The 21,576-nt window shown below is 36.7% G+C and overlaps 1 protein-coding gene across 1 annotated transcript in view; it reads right to left on the reverse strand.

Moving 5' to 3' along the window:
• LOC121872571 (alpha-1,2-mannosyltransferase ALG9-like) overlaps positions 1–21,576 on the reverse strand; it is a 34,413-nt gene that overhangs the window by 11,081 nt on the left and 1,756 nt on the right. The window contains exons 2-5 of the mRNA XM_042375395.1: positions 20,939–21,104; positions 15,523–15,728; positions 4,635–4,748; positions 3,299–3,409 (exon numbers count right to left, since the gene is read on the reverse strand). Of these exons, the coding sequence (XP_042231329.1) occupies positions 3,299–3,409; positions 4,635–4,748; positions 15,523–15,728; positions 20,939–21,104 (597 nt within the window). The remainder of the gene's footprint in view (positions 1–3,298; positions 3,410–4,634; positions 4,749–15,522; positions 15,729–20,938; positions 21,105–21,576) is intronic.

The raw sequence follows: 21,576 nt of genomic DNA on the forward strand, positions 1-21,576 counted from the left end.
CTTGAAAAATACGAGATTTTATTTGTGAAGCTCATATCACCATTGACAAAGATGTTACACCCATATATGCTAAGTCCAGACCTGTTCCTTATGCATTGAAAGGTGAGGTTGAGAAGGAATTAGACAGACTTGTGAGTGAGGGAATTATTGTGAAAACCGCCAAGAGCAATTGGGCTGCTCCAATAGTAATTGTACCTAAAGCTGATAAATCTGTTAGACTATGTGGTGATTATAAAGTTACCATTAACCAAGCTGTTGAGGATGAGCAATATCCCTTACCCACATCTCAAGATTTGTTTGCTGCACTAACAGGTGGAACCATTTTCACTAAGTTAGACTTGTATCAAGCATATGCTCAGGTCTCTGTTGATGCTGAAAGTCAACAGTACCTTACCATCAACACTCATAAAGGATTGTATAAGTTCAAAAGGTTGCCTTATGGTGTTAAGAGTGCACCAAAGTTATTTCAGTGCATCATGGACAAAATTCTTGTGGGTCTTCCCAATGTGTTATGTTTTCAGGATGATGTCCTAATTGTTGACAGTGACATCCAAAATCATGTCAAAACCCTAGCCACAGTATTCGAAAGATTGTTGGCACACAATGTCAGGCTCAACAAGAGCAAATGTTCATTCCTAGCTAAAGAAGTAACTTATCTTGGCTACAAAGTGAATGCAGAAGGGCTGAGACCTGTAGAAGATAAAGTAGGAGCCATAGTAAATTTACCTGCTCAAAAAAATGTCAGTGAATTGAAAGCTTTCCTAGGTATGATACAGTATTATTCAAGGTTCTTGAGTGGACTTTCATCAGTTTTAGCCCCTCTGCATGAACTATTAAAGAAAGGGATACCATGGAAATGGAACAGTGCAACTCAGAAGTCATTTGAAGATTGTAAAGCTGCTCTGTCTAGTACTGATGTTTTGGTCCATTATGATACCAGTAGAACACTAAAGCTTGCTTGTGATGCATCGGGCTATGGATTAGGTGCTGTCATAAGTCACATAATGGATAACGGTGAAGAAAGACCCATTGCATATGCCTCGAGAACTCTTACCCAAAGCGAGAAAAATTATGCACAAATAGAGAAAGAGGCTTTGTCTATCATATTTGGAGTAAAGAAATTTCACCAGTATCTATATGGGAGGAATTTTGTTTTAATAACTGATCACAAGCCTCTCTTGGCAATTTTGGGTCCTAAATCACCTGTTCCTACACTTGCTGCAGCAAGAATGCAGAGATGGGCTTTGATATTGTCGGCATATGACTATGAGATACAGTACAGACGTTCAGATGATCATTCCAATGCAGATGCTTTGTCAAGGTTGCCAGGTAGTGGATCAAATGATGGAGTAGAGCCTAAGGTTTATGCTGTAACCATGATAGCAGAAGATTTTCCAGTCACCTCCGGAATGATTGCTCATGAAACTAGGAAAGATGTTGTATTAGGAAGAGTCCTGGAGTATACACTAAATGGATGGCCAGAGATTTGTCCATCCTTAGACTTTCAACCGTATCATTTAAGGAGATGTCAATTATCAGTAGAACAGGGATGTGTGTTGTGGGGTATGAGGGTGTTAATTCCACAGTGTTTTAGAGGGCAAATTTTGAATGAACTGCATTTTGAACATCCAGGTATATGTGCTATGAAAGCACTGGCCAGAAGTTTTGTGTGGTGGCCTAAACTGGATGGTGAAATAGAAATGATGGTACGTGAGTGCTCTGTTTGTCAGAATGTTAGGAGTATGCCACCCAGCACACCTTTGAAAACCTGGAAATGGCCTACCCGTCCCTTCCAAAGAGTACACATTGACTTCTGTGATAAGGGAACAGACAAATTTCTTGTATTAATTGATAGTCATTCAAAGTGGATTGATGTTAAGCACATGTACAGTCCTAATGCTGGTAGCACCATTGATGAATTAAGATTAATATTTGCCGAACATGGAATACCAGAAGAGGTAGTTTCTGACAATGGTCCTCCATTCCAATCATCAGAGTTTAAAAACTTCATGAGAATCAACGGTGTAAAGCATGTACTGACCCCACCCTATCATCCTGCCTCTAATGGTGCAGCTGAGAGATCAGTTAGAATTGTAAAGGAAGCACTTTCCAAGCAGGTAATTCAAGGAACTGTACGAAAATCAATGAAACACAGACTAGCAAATTTCTTACTCAGATACAGAACCATGCCACATAGTGTGACAGGATGTACTCCTGCAGAGTTAATGGTGAAGAGACAGTTGAGAACAAGATTAAGTTTAGTTAAGCCAAGTCTGTTTGAAGTTGTAGAGAGGAAACAAGCTCAACAAAAAATGTATCATGATAAGAGTTCCAGTGAAAGAGTGTTCAAGGTAAATGATCGGGTGAGTGTTAGGAACATGGTTAAAGGTTATGGTACTGTACATGCAAAGTGGATAACTGGTGTCATTGACAAGGTATGTGGATCTAGGACATATTTAGTGAAATGTGGTAACTCTTTGAGGTATGTTCATGTGGATCACATAATTCAGGCACATGACGAGATGAATGTAGCACCAGGACATGATGATAAACTTGACACATTTTCAGATGATCATCATCATGATGATGTCAAAGATGATGTTTCCCAGCATCCACTCACTGTGTCAACTGATTGTAGTGATGATATGTCTGTCACTGATAATGCACAGAGTGCCAGTGAAACCCCTGTAAAACTTGATGGAGGGAATAGTCCTAGAAGATCAAACACAGTTAGGAGACCTGTAATTAAATTAGACCTCTAATTATCTGAATTGTGAACAGGCCTTTCAAAACTGTTTAGTTAGGAAGTTATATTTGTTGTGTTCTATTCTCTTCTTCCCTGCCATATGTAATTCTGTAAGTTTTGTTTATTTAGGATTTGTAGCAGCCATGCTCTCTTTTGAAAGGGAAAAATGGTGTTATATATATGTATGTTTATATGCTGCATTTATTGAATGTATATATTATATATTATGTTACTTCTTACGAAATGTGTTAGGCACGTTGTAACCAAGAACAGAGAATAAACAGCCAGCCAGACAGACCATGTGACTCTTCATTCTCCCATTAAATAACCCAAGATACTACACAGTGCTGATACTGAAACAGTGTATAGTTTTGCTGAACACGGTGTCTTGGTGGATGACACCTTGCTATAGCTGCACAATGAAACCTCCATGTAATTAGATGGGGGTTTCACATCCAACAGACCCTCGCTATAATGGATTTTCCTTTCCATATAGACCGTTAAATAGAGGTTTTACAGTACATACTTTTCTATATTAAATATATTGGTTACCCAAGTGCTCCAGCAAAAGGCCATCCTAGGAAAGTTGATACTGCAGTAGTGAAGATGGCAAGCTCATAAGACTGGTGATACCAAGCCCCCATTGACATCAATGTCATATACCTGAGGAAGAGAAAATTACTAATTAGGTGTGGCTGGCTGTGTAGAGGCAGCCAAGAGGTTTTGGGCATGTGCAGAGAGAATGGATGAGAACAAGCCGAGATGTTTTGGGCATGTGGAGAGAGAATGGATGAGAGCAAGCTGTGATGTTTTGGGCATGTGGAAAGAGGAAATGGATGTGGCCATTTAGGTCAAGAGGTACAAGAGCCTAAACGTGGAGAGGAGGAGAGTCAGGGGCAGGCCAAGAATAACATGATGAGAGTTTGTAAGAAATAACATTAGAGTTAAGAACCTGACAAGAGAGAATGTGCAGCATGAAGAGCTGCCATCAGGTACTGAGTTTACAGGAGCTCAACGTATAAACGTTCCACAAATCATTATCATTGAGATATTACTCTGATTCTATAGTACAGTATTGCGAGTTTCCTTCTGTTGACTGTAAACAAACACAGGGCTGTCACACTGCACATAACCTGATGAGCTCCTATAAATGCACTAGTGAAGGGGACAGTACAGTATATGTAATTGAAAAAATGGCCATAAAACACTCATGATGATGACTGTTGCTCTAATTCATGTCTGAGTTGTGTGCCCAAGGAGAAGAAGACCAAGGACTAATTACTTTCAGCTCTTCTTAAACTATATACTGTACAATCAACTCTCTCCTGAACCATGAACCCCGAGATTCAGACTCATGAACCCAAAGCAGAAGACTGATACAGTACATTATTCTGTCCATAAATGCTTCGGAATCATGAGTTTGAATCTCGGGGTTTGTGGTTCAGGGGGAGAGGCAAACAAATTTAAGTAGCTGACTGTACCCTGGGTAAGGATACTGTACAGGTATAAAAGAACAAAACTGTCATTATAGAGTAGAATCGGTGCCACTATAGCATGTGGTTTACATGATATTTATGGTGGTTAGGTTAAGTCAGATTAGACTAGTTTAGATTAGGTTAGACTAAAGATATCTTAGTAGACCGCGTACTATAGTAGCACCACAGAATCCCTCACATGGGTGCTGAAGACTTTAAGTGTCATCTCGATTAGTTTGGATCACAATAACGCTGAAGGTACAGTGAAACCTCCATGTAACGGACTTCTCTCTCTCTCAATATAATCTGTATGATGAGGGATTTGCATCTAATAGACCCTCGATATAATGGACTTTCTTCTTCATATAAGCCGTTACATAGAGGTTTCACTGTAGTTAGGCCAAAAGACTTACATAGCGAAGCTGGACGGAAGGAACGCTGTAGAAGATATGAACATGCCCGCAGAGAATACCAAGATACACAGTGTCAGTCTGCCAACATTTGCCCCAAACTCTTTACATATGCCTCTGAAAAAAAAAAATAAAATAAATAAATACAGTAAATAAAAATTAAAAATTAAATTATCTTACATCTACAGTATAACAATATATTTAAATAAGAAAAAAAATTACATTTTACAGACAGATCCCGATTTACAAGGATTTCATTGATAAAAGTTTGCAGATTAAAAAGAAAGTACCGCGCTTTGATTTACGAACAATTTCAGTACTGCATCCTGAAGCTACATAATTATTAATAATTATTTTCCAAAGTAATAATGAAAATATACTACAAGTTGTATTTTCTACTTCCAGTTTATATGCATACTCACTGTTAGCTTTTACTTCATGGAATGTTAAATGGGAGTTACAGACATATGAAGAGACATGACAACAGTTCCAGACAGGCGAGAGTTGAGTTTCCCTGCTGTTGGTATCCTAAAGGAGAGTCCACACGTGCATACATTTCCGGCAACACGTGGAAACACCGATCTAGTGTACGTGGCCACACCCTACCAAAGTCAGACCCTGTGCCGCATTTCATCTTGTTGATCACGTGTTGGCGACAAAATGTATGCACGTGTGGATGCATCTTAACTCTATTTTATGTAATATTTTTTTATTATATATTACTATGGTAATATAAGTATCATAGATGTTGGCTTTGTTTCATACTGTTCACATTGTGTTCATTCTTGTCTAGTTTCAGTATGCTGAACAGGTATGACATTAGAGTACTGTATTACTGTACTGCACTATACTGTATAACATGTACTGTACAGGCTACTACTAATGTCTGTTCGCCTCTCCTTTTGAACCATGAGTCCTAAGATTCAGACTCATGAACCAGAGCACTTATGAACAGAATAATCCATCAGTCTTCTGCTTTTGGGTTCATGAGTCTGAATCTCAGGGTATGTGGTTCAGGGGGAGAAGCAAATGGACTTTAGTAGTTGACTTTACATTGCAGTATTTCACTTGTTATCTAATATACTATAGGACTAGGAGTGTGTCTGTTTGTGTGTGTGTGTGTCTGTTCTGGCCAGCCGAAATGGCACAATCGTTTTTCATCAAACTTGGTGGAAAAATCGCAAAAAATTCGTAGAGTGAAACAAACCTGGTCCCATATCGGCTGCAACTCTATTAATAAACCGTTTATTATTATTATTTATCGATGGTTTCTTTAGGAAGCCATTAATTAACCATTTTATTTTCGCTGGAAAACGATGCAAGTCTACTGACTTGGCGAACCCTCATTCGCTGTACGCTGTCAGCCCACGATTGCAGTTATAGTACGGCTCCCTCCTCCTTCCCCCACTTTTTTCTTAGCCTACTTTTTTTTTAATGTTGTTTGAATTAGTAAAGGAAGGAAGATGATTAAATAGAAGAATAAAGAAGGGGAAACAGAAAATAGTTAGAGATAACAGGTAGGAGGGGGGGAGCTGAGTTTCATCATGAGTCTGGATGCGCAGTTTCAACGTTACCAGACGACCTTACAGCTAGAGTGTATACTTATTCCTGTGGGTGACTGTACATGGAAAAGGAGAAGAAATAAAAAGATAATAACAGGAATGCATGGAGAAGATGACTACAATAGATATAGGGTGAATATAGACAGTGAAACAGACAGGAGGTTGACAAAAATAGAGAGATTCATACATGCACAAACAGACAATATTGCAACTAACATGACAGACAGACAGCTGACTGACTGGTTCACATTAGACAAACAGGCAGACACACGCAACAACGGATAAGACAGACAGATCTGACGACACAAAGAGTACAGACGGGCTTACATTCAAAAACCAAGCAGACGAACAGACAGTTGGGATGGCAATAGACAGGACGGATAGACTTGAGACAGATTAGAAGGCATTTATAAACAAGAATAACACAAATTGACCATAGCTGCATCAGTGAGGGTCTTACATCCACCAGCGTAAATAATAAGACGCATTGAAGACTAACACCCTCGCGCGGAAAGAACATCGATGGTCGGTCAGTCATGTGAGGTGGGCCTAAAACTGACTAATGTAGATGATGACTATGATGATTTAACACAGGTGATGACTTAAGCAGATGGTGACTAATATAACCAGAATCAAGGTCACTTCTCTTCATAATATAATTTATCTTGGAATGATCATCGGTGATTCATAATTTTTTTTTTATGATTTTAACCTCGCCTTATGGAGAATATTTCTTTAACTAATCATTCTAACCTTTATTCTATTCCTTCTTATAGTATATTAGATACTGTAAGTATCACGACCATGATTATAACAACCATGATTATATAACCAAGACCATGATTAATACAACCAGGACCATGATTAAAACAACCACGACCATGATTATAACAACCACGACCACGATTATAACAACCACGACCATGATTATAACAACCACGACCATGATTATAACAACCACGACCATGATTATAACCACGACCATGATAAAAACAACCACAACCATGGTTATAACAACCACGACCATGATTATAACAACCACGCCCATGATTATAACAACCACGACTATGATCATAACAACCACGACTATGATCATAACAACCGTGACCATGATTATAACAACCACGACCATGATTATAACAACCACGCCCATGATTATAACAACCACGACCATGATTATAACAACCACGACCATGATTATAACAACCACGACCATGATTATAACAACCACGACCATGATTATAACAACCTCGGTAAACTGTACCACCGGACTCACCACCGGGCACGAAGGGCCCACGATCACTTGTCTAATGTACTAAAGGACTAGCTGTCCGTCTGTCTGTCTGTTCTGGGCAGCAGAAACAGCACAATCGTTTTTCATCAAACTTGGTGGAAAAATCGTAAAAAATTCGTAGTGGAACAAACCTGGCCCCATGTCGATGGTTTCTTTAGGAAGGCATTAATTAACAATTTTATTTATGATGGAAAACTATGCAAGTGTACTGACTTGGCGCACCCGAATTAACCATACAAGTCTACCGACTTGGCGCACCCTCATTCGCTGTACGCTGTCACGAGCGTTCAAACTTTCACAAGGGCACGAAGGGCCCGCGATCACTTGTATTTACTATTAAATTATAATACAGGTAATTGAGTTACACCAAAAATTGTCATTTACAATATGTTTTGTAGCCTTGTAAGATATTTGGCAAGTTTTTATTTTTCTCTCCTAGGAAGGTACAATCTAAAAAAAAAAAACTTGTCCATCACTATAAACACTATGTAATCTGAAAAATGAACAAAGACTCTGAAACCATTCCAAGTTGGCAAGCCCCATTGTGCTCCTTCTCACATCCATCGTGCCCAGGTGTTGGAGAAGTTTTTGTTGAGAGTGTACAGTAGCTAAAACAACTATCTGTGCATACTTTGTGGGAAACAATATGAGACCATGGACGATAAATATTGGAATATGAGGGCTGTCACTAATCACAAGTAAAATTTCGGAGCATGTTGACCCCCACCTGCACAGATACCGTAGTTGTTTTAGCTACTGTACATTATCTCGGCTATTATAAAGGAAATAAATGAGAAACCCTTCCATAAACTGGGGTCTACCTGTACTGTATTATAAACTCTCTTATATAAATTACCTTCAGATGAAAAACTTACCAAATTCCTCACTATATAAACCATACTGACCTACATCTTGATACTGTCAAGTATTGGTATTATTTTAGTTTCGGTTATCTGGGGAATTTTAGGAACTAAGGTTAAGTTAGATATAGTTCCTCGGTTCTGTGGCTAGGTTAGGTTATGTAAGTTAGGTTAGGTTAAGTTTGTAAATGCGGATGATTGTAAGATGGACAGTTGTAACTTGGGGACTACCTGTAAATTGTATATGTGCGTACCGTATATACCCGTGTATAGCACGAATTCTTAAGACCAAATTTTTTGGCAAAAAGTTGGGGGTCGACCTCTATACGGGTAATAGTTTCGTTAGGTTGAAAAATATTTACCAGTAAACAATGGAAACGACGCACCAACGCACCATCCGCTGTGAGTGTCGGTACAGTTGCCAGGGCAGATCTCTTCCGTCATCATAGCAAGCCCAAAGTAGCCAAATGCATGGTATGGTGTGCACAGGAGTATGTAAAACATAAAGTATTCTTTTTTAAAGTTCTATTTATAGATACATAAATTTTTGTTAATTAAATTTGAAACATCAATCTTTGTTACTTAAATTTGAAACAAAAGAAAAATACGATACCTTATTTATAAATATTTTCATTAAAATATTACATCACAAGTATATTTTACCTTAACTGTGCCTGAATGAATATATTCTCAGAAATAAATATGGAAATGTAATATTTTTGCTGAAATGACATAAGTATTACAGTGGAAAGTGGGATAAAATTGTGACGAAAACAATGACGCACTTTCTTTTGTCGTTCAAAAGATTTTACCGTAATCGCTTTTCGAATGGTTTTCAGTTAAAAAACTGTTGTATGACACTAATGTTCTATCCTAATTGACTTGAATAAATACTACGATACCATATTTCTGTATATTTTCATTAAAATCCATCAAAATCATTTTCCTTATCATCTGCAGCACCAAACAGCTCCTCCCAGTCCTCTCCTTGAACAGCATCGTCATATGGATCAACACCATCATCAGCCATAGGATCATCAATATCTTCATCCTCATTCACGCTCTCATTAGCCTCATAATCCCACAACAAGTCGTCTTCTGTTCCATCAAGAGCATTCGAAATCCCACATTTCTTAAAAGATTTCACCACAATTTCTGGTCTGATTGCATCCCAGGCCTCTACAATCCATTCACATAATGTTGCTAGTGATGGAGCTTGGATGTTGCCTCCCTTTGTGTATGTCTTATCGCCTTCTATCATCCAGTTGTTCCACTTCACTCTTACCGCATCTTTAAATGGTTTGTTTATGGAAACATCCAGTGGTTGGACAAGACTTGTTAATCCACCAGGAATCACAGCTGTATCAGTGTTTTCCTTCCTAATCCCAGCAGTAACACTGTCAACAAGATGTGACCGAAAAAATATCCAGACTTTTTTAAGCCATATTTGTATGCCGCCTTCATCCATCCATCCTTTCTCGCGCACATGGATGATTAAAAAAATGCTGTCTGACTTGCAACACTGTTGGTAGGGTCAGGTGGTTCTAACGGCACCTGCCAGGACCCGGTAATCAAATTTATAAGTGTCTAACCTCAATTACTGTAGTTTATCTGATGTAGGCAATATGAAGTAAAAAATACCAGGTAAAGTGAGAAATTGGAAGAGAATCAACAAGAAAGATGTCGTTGGGCTATTTTTGGTAGGGCTGAGGGAGAGAGTACCAGCTGTTTGGTCTTTTTTGGCGGGAGAGTCACGCAAATAACCGTAGTACTGGTATTTGTTTGGTGTCTTCTGTATTTTTAAAAATGAATACTTGTAAATTAAAAGTACCGTAACATTGTATTATATACAAACTTGTCATATTTCTGGAAAATAAGAAGCAAGAAAATAAGAATATACCGGTAAACACAATTTCAACGTACGCTAATATTAAAAGCTGCTTAAGAAGGGCCGATGCAAACACAAAGCCTCCGCGACCAGGTCTCTGCCGTATCAGCTAGATGGTACACGTGTTTTTCGAATCGTTTTCAGTTAAAAAACTGTTACATCACAAGTGAATTAGGATAGAATATTATTGTAATACAACAGTTTTTAACTGAAAACCATTCGAAAAGCGATTACGGTAACATCTTTTCAACGAAAGAAAGCGAAAGTCATTGTTTTTGTCACGATTTTATCCCTTTTTCCACTATAATACGTACGTCATTTCAGCAAAAATATTACATTTCCATATTCTCAGAAATAAATAGTAGTTTTGCTGAAACGTGATGTATTTCAATGTAAATTAGGATAAACTACATGACGAAAACAAAAGACTTTACCTAACCTTCCGATGTTCAAGATATGTTACTGGTTTTTTTAATAGTTTTCAGTTAAAATACTGTTATATTAGTGATATTCAATTTATACTGTGGTTGATAAAATACATTCACGGAAATGTAATATTTTTTGCTGAAATGACGTACGTATTACAGTGGAAAGTGGGATAAAATTGTGACGAAAACAATGAATTTTGCTTTCTTTCGTTCAAAATATGTTACCGTAATCGCTTTTCGAATGGTTATCAGTTAAAAAACTAGTGTATTATAATAATATTCCCTCCTAATTGACTTGAATAAATACATGAATGGAAATATACAATATTTTTGTTGAAACTACCCGCGTTTCAGTGTAAGGTGTCGTAATAATAAATGGTAAACAAGTTTATAGGATGTAGTGTTTTTCTGAAGGTTTTGTTGTTCCTTTACCCTCAAAAACTTGGGTCGACCTATATACGAAGGGGGGTAATAGACGAGTATATACGGTATATATACACATACACAGTTGGTCCTCATATTACGCGGTTAATGTAACCCGGAGGGTACCGCGGAAAGTGAGAAACGCGTAAAGTGAATAACATAACATATGGGATTAATTGAAATGGAGTCCGGGCCGATCCCCAAACTCCACTTTTTGACGACACACAACTATGTTGTAGTAAAAATATTATCTTAACTTTATGATGGCATGCACACACAATTAATAATTAAGAGAAATATCAATAATATTAGGTTTTTTAACACTTACATTAGTAGAAAAGATGGCTGGGCACACGGGGATGGGCGGTTGGTTCCGAGGCAGAGGGCAGATTATTGGCCCTCACCTGTATCACTTGTATCAATTGTATCACTATCCACCACAGAGGCTTGCAGGGCCTCTTTGTCAAACCCCCCAAAGTTCATATAAGTCCATATCCTCACTATAATTATCACTATCACTGACTTGGGCCGGCTGTAGTGGGTGGCGGGTGAAGAACTGGTCATGTTTTGATGACTGGGCGACCTTGTGCGCACCATTTTCGCGCCTCTTACACAACATGGCGGATGGCGGGAGGTTTGGATCCAAAAATGGCGCGGCTTGCCAGCCGCTCTCCGCGTAATGGGGTTCACGACCGCGGAATGTGAAAATGTTAGGTTCTGGCAAGGCACCGCGTTAACGGTGAAACGCGGAATGCGGGACCGCGTAATATGAGGACCAACTGTGTGTATATATATATATATATATATATATATATATATATATATATATATATATATATATATATATATATATATATATATATATATATATATATATATATATATATATATATATATATATATATATATACACACACACAGTAATACCCCACTTTACACGGGTTTTTTTACGCATTTCTACATTTACACGGTACCCTGCCAGAACCGGAATTCCCACTTTACGCGGTGCATCTACTCATATATGTGGGTGAAGTAAATTTTTTTTATTTAGCTCATAAAATTCATACAAATTACGTGGCCAAAATATAATTTACATTGCTGGAATTCTTACAATTTGATGATCATTTTTAATATAAACATCATAGATTTTGCATTAGACATAAATTTTAGATCTAATGTAAGTATTTTGTTTGCTCAGAGCAAATACGTTATGTTTTGTGCAAAATATATGACGTGTATATTCAAAATATTCCTGGTGTTGCCAGGAATCCAGCAATGTCAATTATATTATCCTAACCTTAAAATCTAGTGTTTTCCCCCAAACATTTCTCAGAGAGGGAGGAGCCAGTGAGTGTGAGAGGGGGGGGTGGGAGTTGAGTCCATTATTTAAATGGACATTAACCTAGCGACTGTATTTCTCTTAAATATTAATTGTGTGTGCATACCATCATAAAATTAAGATGTTATTTTTATTACAACATAGGTATTGTGTCGGAAGAAGTGGAGTTTGGGGGTCGGCTCGGTATTTATTTCAATTAATCCCATATGTTATGTTGTTCACTTTACGCGGGCCTCCGTGGGTTCAATTGACCGCGTAAAGCGAGGGTTTACTATATATATATATATATATATATACACACACAGTGAGTTCTGCTATAACGCGTGTTTTGACAACGCGAATTTGCTCGAACGCGATTTATGAATTGAGGAACAATATTTGTAAAACGCGAACTCGTTTGCTCTAACGCGATTCCACTCGAACGGTTGTTGTGGCTTCAGTTCACGTTCGACATCACATGTTCAATTGAGTTATGTGTTTTGTTTGTGAACAATTGCAGAAATAATGTATGTAATATTTATGTATACAGTATACCTATATATTATAAGTAAATTGTAAAATTTTACATAAAAGAGAAAATCAAATTACATAGCGTTTTACACCCGCGCTCTCTCTACATCACACACAGTGTTTACAGTTCACGTTCGACATCACATATTCAATTGATTTATGTGTTTTGTTTGTGAAGAATTGCAGAAATAATTTATGTAATATTTATGTATACAGTAAACCACTCACAAGGTCCTACAGTACCACTAATTATTTTATACTGAAACTTACGTTTGGTAAGCTGGATTAAAATGAAGATTACCGGTATATTAAAATAATAAAAATGTATTATAAACCAGTCTAACATACCGTAATAAACACAGCTGCTATTATCATCCCCCCCTCCCCCATTTGCCAGTGACAAGAAAGGGAAAGTGACCTTGACTGTGACCGCCTGTGGCTATTTTTAGCCATCCTTGTGTTCGGAGGTGGTCAGTAATGCATATCTGTATATTTACTGATCATAATACTTATCTCTTATAAATAATTCATTTAAAATTTATTTTTTTGCAAAGAATATTCAGTAAATGACTGCATTAATTCTTGAAACTGCCGACAGTGGTAAATTTAGGATATAAATAATGAACAGAAGTCACGTCATGGATTCGGAGTTTGGTCCTTAACGATCACCATAAATGTAGCCTCCCTTTTTCGCGAAACACGTATATAAATTAAAGAAAATACTTGCAGTATATTTAATATATTACAGTATATTATATATAAATAAATAAACAAATAAATTCAAATTCCCTTATCATCCTGTGTCATATACAGAAATACTTGAGTCCCTGAGCGAGTACACAAAAAGAAAACGGACATCCTGGAGTGGATAGAGAACGGACATCTCTACTGGGGGACTCAAACGTTTCTCATGTTTTGTGGGCGCTCTAGCATAATATGAATAATATGTAAATTACAATTTATATATATATATATATATATATATATATATATATATATATATATATATATATATATATATATATATATATATATATATATATATATATATATATATATATATATATATATATATATATATCTATATCTTGATAAAATTACACGGGAAAATGGAAACAACGGAGTACCTTAGCTTTCGTCTTTATTCAAGACATCTTCAGAGGCAACTGGGTTACATGGACAGAGAGAGGCTTAAATATACAGGGTGACCTAAAAATATAAGGTCAGGTCATAATGATGACATCCACTAATCCGCACACCAACACACACGTAGAGGAGCTTAAGAGAAGGGTGGTGACGTGACTAGACAGGTCAGGTCAGAAAAAAGGGACCCACAAAATAACTATCATACATCAAGATCAAAGGTTTTCAAAGCATTTTTAACCTTGGGCCACTGACAAATAAATTTATGTAACATATTATCAGTTTTGAACTGACCAGTTCTATAAAAAGTTTTCTTAGTAATGTTTAGGCATTTGTCTATGAAAGATCTAGGGTATTTAAGGTTTGAGCCAATATTATATATATATTTGTATTCCTCATCGATGAATTCCGGACTGCAAATTCTCAAGGCACGTAAAAACATTGTTTTTACGTGCAGGCTGGCAGGCGGGCGGGTGGCGCGAATCTAAAAATAGCGTCGCGCCGGACACTCTCCGCGTAATGTGAGCACGTGAGGTTCTGGCAAGGCACCGCGTAAACGTGGAAACGCGGAATGCGGGACCGCGCAAAGTGAGGGTTAACTGTATATGTTTGTGTAATAAATGTATGTAGTAAGTACGTACCATAATCTTTTTCACTCAAATCCTAATGAAACACCACAATTAGAATACGGTGGTAGCTGTTGTATAAACAGTGGGAACACAGTCCCACCACCGAGACGAGGGAACACTCCCACCACCTCTCGTGAAGCAAGCGTATAAATTAAAGAAAATACTTGCAGTGTGTTTAATATGTTACAGTATATTATAAATAAATAAATAAACAAATAAATCGGTAAATCCATTTCAAGTAAATGGAAAAATTTTACTCGACACCGACATTAGTTCCAGTTACCAGTAAATAGCAGATGCTTCAGTGACGTCACTAGTGTTTACACTACACCAGCGGGTAACATTTGATGACATTACTTGAAGTGAATTGGCCTTATTTTAAAAATTCAAGGATGGTTGGTAAAGGACTACTGAGTCAGTGGGTAAGTGTCACATTTGGGGTACTGGTCTTATACAGCGAATAGAGCTCAAAAGCTACTTTTTAAATGGAAATTTGGGGGGGCCGTCTGATGCACCCCGACGCCTTATAGGCCGAGATATATATATATATATATATATATATATATATATATATATATATATATATATATATATATATATATATATATATATATATATATATATATATATATATATATATATTAATTTTCTACAGACAAAATATATAGCCACTGTAAAACTGGTACAGATGTTACCCATTACAAAGCAGTAAAATAATCCTAAATTATGTGTTTGTGGGACTAAAAGGTGGTCCCGATAGTTTTAAGTAGAAGGACAAATATAAGAGAATGTAATTACTGTATGCAATAATTTACCTGTAAAAGTAAAGCTCACAGCCGGAGCATCCCAGGGCCAGCATGCATCGTATAAAGAAGAAAACAAGCATGCGGTTGGACTGCAATAGACTGGAATATATCCAACCGGGCACTGCATGGATGAGGATGTAGGTGTAGGAGCGGAGAGCGTACTGGGGGGCATACTCCCATGTCTGGAACCCCTTCCCATACAGCAGGAAGTGAGTCTAGGGAGAAAAAATAATAATAATAACATTCAATAAAGATAACAAGAATGGTGTAAATTAACTTTTTTTTAATAAAGATAATTAAAATGTAAATTTATATACAGTACAGTAAGTGGTAAGGAATGAAAAGTTCTCTTCTATGAGGAAATTTAATTCAGGCAACAACAATGTCACCTGAAACAAGGAGAAACTCAGGATGAGTTAAGCCAAAAACTAGGGAATAAACAATGCAGTAATCATTGAGAGAAACAAGAATTAAGATAAATGCTGTACGCAAATAGCAAATATTAGAGATACAGTTAATACCATATAGTACAGTCCCCTTCACTAGTGCATGTAGAGTGCCTCAATAGGTTTTGTGCAGTGTGGGAGCCCTGTGTTTGTTTATATTTGACAGAAAAAACTCACAATAGTAAACATATTGTACTATGGAATCAAAGTAAAACCATATTAAAGCAAATATCTCAATGTAATGATTTGTGTTATGTTTATATGACGAGCTCCTGTAAATGCACTAGTGAAGGGGTCTGTACAATGGTGGAACCAATACAGTATGTATATTTATTATGATACAGTAACTATAGTATAAAGATATGATGCCCTTCACTATAAACTTGAACTTAACACTATAACAAAAGGGTGCTACTATAGCGTGTGGTCTACAAAGATATCTTTAGTCCAACCTTGCCTAACCTAACTTAACCCTACCTAACCTAACTTAACTTATATATCTTGTAGACTGCACGCTTTAGTATCACCAACAAATGCATGTTTACCATGTATGGTTTTGGTTATTAACTCGGTAATGTTAATTTATTTTGTGTTGTGGTTAATAATATTGAAGGAGTGTTTCAGTATTGTCCTTGTCTCTGGTTTAAGGCATCTCATTATGTTATCATCACACTGTACAGTGGTCCCTCGGTTAACGAACACAATTCGTTCCAGAAGGTCGTTCGATAACCGAAACCATTGTTTCAATGGGATTTTGGGTAATTGGTTCCAGCTCGCCAAAAATTACATAGAGTAAAAAAAAAATGCAGTAAAGTACACTTACTTTGAGGTGTGTATGTAGAAGGCTCCTGGTTGATGATGATGGGAATTAGAAGTGGGGGTGGAGGAGAAGGGAGAAGAGAAGGAAGTGGGGATGGAAGAGAAATCACCCCATGCTTCATGCTGTCATTTCACCCAAAAAATTTTAAGTTCACTAGGTGTAATTCAAGATTATTTTCTTTAAATCAACTCTGGACTGCACTATATATTGTCAATATGTTAAATAAATTTCAGAATGACCAATAATTGTACTGTAAAAACGTAAAAATACTCTGGGTTCAAGAGACCCACAAGCAAGATGTTTCCTCCACTGAACAGATACAAACTGAGGCCTTGGTGGGTGAGTGAAGTGGCTGATTGGCACACCAAAAACTACAGTATTACCCCGCTTTACACGGTTTCACTTTCCGCGATTTCTCATTTACGCGGTACCTTGCCAGAACCGGACTTTCACTTTCCGCGGTGCATCTACTCATATACGCGGTGAAGTATAATTTTTTTTTATTTAGCTCATAAAATTCATACAAATTACCCGGCCAGAATATAATTTACATTGCTGGAATTCTTACAATATGATGATCATTTTGAATATAAACATCATGGATTTTGCATTAGACATACAAATTTTAGATCTAATGTAATAATTTGGTTTACACAAAGCAAATATTTTATCTTTTGTGCAAAATATATGAAGTTTACATTCAAAATATTCCCTGACCTGCAAGGAATCCAGAAATGTCAATTATATTATCCTAACTTTAGTCTGAGGTATTATTTATTACTAAAAGTTAAAATCTAGTTTTTTCACCCAACATTTCTCTGGTAGGGAGGGAAGGTGGGGGGTGGGGGGGAGGGTTGGGACCGACCGACCCAGCTGGCGTGAGTGTGAGGAGGGGGGGAGGCAAGTTGGGGTACTTTGATTGACAGATAGTGTCGTGAAGAATATTTTTTTTTTTATTAACTGAAGATATTTGTTTTAGCTCATAAAATTCATACAAATTACTCGACCAGAATATAATTTACATTGCTGGAATTCTTACAATATGATGATCATTTTGAATATAAACATCATGGATTTTGCATTAGACATACAAATTTTAGATCTAATGTAATAATTTGGTTTACACAAAGCAAATATTTTATCTTTTGTGCAAAATATATGAAGTTTACATTCAAAATATTCCCTGACCTGCAAGGAATCCAGAAATGTCAATTATATTATCCTAACTTTAGTCCGAGGTATTATTTATTACTAAACGTTAAAATCTAGTGTTTCACCCAATCACTTCTCAGAGAGGCAGGGGCCAGTGAGCTGGGAAGAGGGGGGGGGGGGTGATTTGAGCCCATTATTTGAATGTACAGTTGTACCCCACTTAACGCGGTCAATAAAACCCAGAGGGTACCGTGTTAAGTGAAAACCGCGTTAAGTGAACAACAGAACATATGGGATTAATTCCAATAGAAACCGGCCCGACCCCCAAACTCCACTTTTTGACGACACATAACTATGTTGTAGTAAAAATAACATCTTAATTTTATGATGGTACATGCACACAATTAATACTTAAGAGAAATAGAGAAATACAGTCACCAAGTTAATGTCCATTCAAATAATGGACTCAACTCCCTCCCCCTCTTCTCACACTACACTGCTGGCTTTTCTCTCTCTGAGAAATTTTTGGGGGAAAACCACTTAATTTTAATAAATAATACCTCAAACTAAAGTTAGGATAATACAATTGACATTGCTGGATTCCTTGTAAGACCAGGAATAGTTTGAATATAAATGTCATATATTTTGCACAAAAGAGAACATATTTACTCAGAGTATACATTTTATCTAAAATTTGTATGTCTAATGCAAAATCTATGATGTTTATATTCAAAATGATCATCAAATTATAAGAATTCCAGCAATGTAAATTATATTCTGACCGGGTAATTTGTATGAATTTTATGAGCTAAAACAAATATCTTCAGTTAATAAAAAATAAAAAAATATTCTTCACAGGGTAACAGATGGTCGGTCCGTCCCTCCCTCCCCCCCACCCTCCACCAACCGTCCCAAGGAGATGTGTGGGAAAACCAGAATATTTAACTTTTTAGTAATAAATAATACCTCAAACTAAAGTTAGGATAATATAATTGACATTGCTGGATTCCTTGTAAGACCAGGAATATTTTGAATACAAATGTCAAATATTTTGCACAAAAAATAACATATTTACTCAGAGTGAACATTATATCTAAAATTTGTATGTCAATGCAAAATCTATGATGTTTATATTCAAAATGATCATCATATTGTAAGAATTCCAGCAATGTAAATTATATTTTCTGGCCGGGTAATTTGTATGAATTTTATGAGCTAAAACAGGCAGTCAGGCAGGGTGGCGGGTGGGGCAAATCTAAAAATAGCTCTCGAGCCGGACACTCACCGCGTATACGTGGAAAAAACCCGCGTTAAGTGAAAGTTCAGCTCTGGCGAGGCACCGCGTATACGGTAAAACGCGCTAAGTGAAACCGCGTTAGGCGGGGTAATACTGTACATTAACCTGGCGACTGTATTTCTCTTAAATATTATTTGTGTGAGCATACCATCATAAAATTTAGATGTTATTTTTACTACAACATAGGTATTGTGTCGTAAAAAGTGGAGTTTGGGGGTCGGGCCAGTCTCTATTGGAATTAATCTCATATGTTCTGTTGTTCACTTTACGAGGTTTTCACTTTCCACGGTACCCTGTGGGTTCAATTGACCGTGTAAATCGGGGTACTCCTGTAGTTCCCTGTACTGCAATTATGTTAAATAAGTGTTAAAATGACTAAAAATTTTAATATAAAACTTGGAAAATTATTGAATAGTACAACCTTCTTGATATTTACTCCAATTTTAACGAATGTAAGCCCTAGAACCGATTTCTGTATAGGCGGACTAATCTTCCAGCTGGTGTGCAAGCCAAAATATGTTGAAACATTTTCGTAAGAATTTTGTTAACCGAATTGAATATTCTTATGGAAGGTAATTCGTTAATCGAAATTTCATTAACTGAGGCGTCCGTTAAGCGAGGGACCACTGTATAGTTTAAAAAATAGAGACTGTGTTATAGTTTTTCAATAAATTATTTGAGTTCCAGCAAAACCTCTATTTAACGGAGAATATGGAGATCAAAGTACAGTGGGGTATGCTATAATGAATCTAATTGGTTCTAGAACCTTGTTCGTTATAGCATTCGTTCGTTATAGGATTAATCCGTTCCAGGCCCCCAAATACAACCACTTAACACTGAAAAATATAATATAAAATTGTAAAAATTTAAAAAAAGTGCATAAATATGCATCTAAACCCCTGAAATAAAGAATATCATTAATACTTGTAATAAAAAAATCAATAAATTAGTAAAAAAAATCGTTGTAGGAGTTTCGTTCGTTATAGCATTCTCAATTTTATAGGTAAAACCGTTCGTTATAGGAATATTCGTAGTAGAATCCATTCCTTATAGCATACCCCACTGTATTATATTGACGGTATGTTAGATGTGAAATCTCCATCTAACAGACTATATGGAGAGAGAAGTCCATTATATGGAGGTTTAACTGTAATTAGAAGTATAATATTTAAAAATACCTTTACTGGTATAGTACTAGGTACTGTAGTTGTTTTATAGTTTCTAGATAATCTTTCTTGATATTAAAGAGTTTACTGTAAATATGATTTAGTATAACAAGAATAGACATGATATAAGAAACAGTAGTCTATGAGATGAAAATGTAAACAATTTAAAGCTAACATGCACATACAATACAGCACAGTATATATCTCATAAAAGCATTTGCCAGAATGGTTCCGATGACGTCCAAAGTGCTACATGCAACTCATAATGTCCCGGGAGGGTTGGTATGTGTGGCTCTATGGTACACTGATCCTACTATATTTGATAAATGAACATATTAATTATGCCAAAATATATACACATTGTATTACTTATGTTAAACTATGTACAGTAGAAAGAGCATGTCCCTATATCAATCATCAGTGGTCTCTTAATGTTTCACACAGATTGTGGACAGATACTTTGAGATGCAGTACATAATTGAAATTCAAACAACATTACTGTACACAGCAGATGGAAAGGTGTTGAGCTATAGAGCACACTTACAGGCTCCCAATAATTGTAAGTTTCATCACAGTCATTGATCAGAGCCCATATGGCGGCACAGAGACGAGCTGACAACAGAGCCTTGAGAGCTGTGTATGAGCCGGGCGTCCACGGCTCTATGACACCAACAACTCCTCCTGTTCCTTCATCTTCCTTGTCTTGCTTCCTAAAAGAAATTTAAACGGTACTATTGCGTTTACACACCGTTCATTCCTACCACTAATCTATTATGATATTCGAATAAGACGTCTAATTATAAAATAATTTTCATCTATCACATTACCGGCGGAAATGTACAATAACGGAGATAGCTTATCCAAAATTTTCTCTATTTTCTTCCATTAATCTTCCCCCATTATCGTCTGCCTCTCCTCCAACACTGCGTGTCTCCTGCGTCTCCTTCATAAATCATCACGCGCATGCGTTCCCGTACACGTCATGCGGCCAATCAAAAGCGTTTTTTATTTTTTAAACCAATTAAAATGATTTTGGGTTTAATTCACGGTATATTTGGCCCAATCAAATTCGAGTTTTACTTTGGGTCTCTCATACAATTCAAGTTCAGTAACTTCAGTTCCGACCATGGCAGTCTTGCGATGGGTGTCACTTCAATTATATGGAGCCGATTGCGAGTTTTT

Source organism: Homarus americanus, unplaced genomic scaffold (assembly GCF_018991925.1).
Source record: "Homarus americanus isolate GMGI-L3 unplaced genomic scaffold, GMGI_Hamer_2.0 scaffold39155, whole genome shotgun sequence".
In the NCBI taxonomy this organism is placed as follows: Eukaryota; Metazoa; Arthropoda; class Malacostraca; order Decapoda; family Nephropidae; genus Homarus; species Homarus americanus.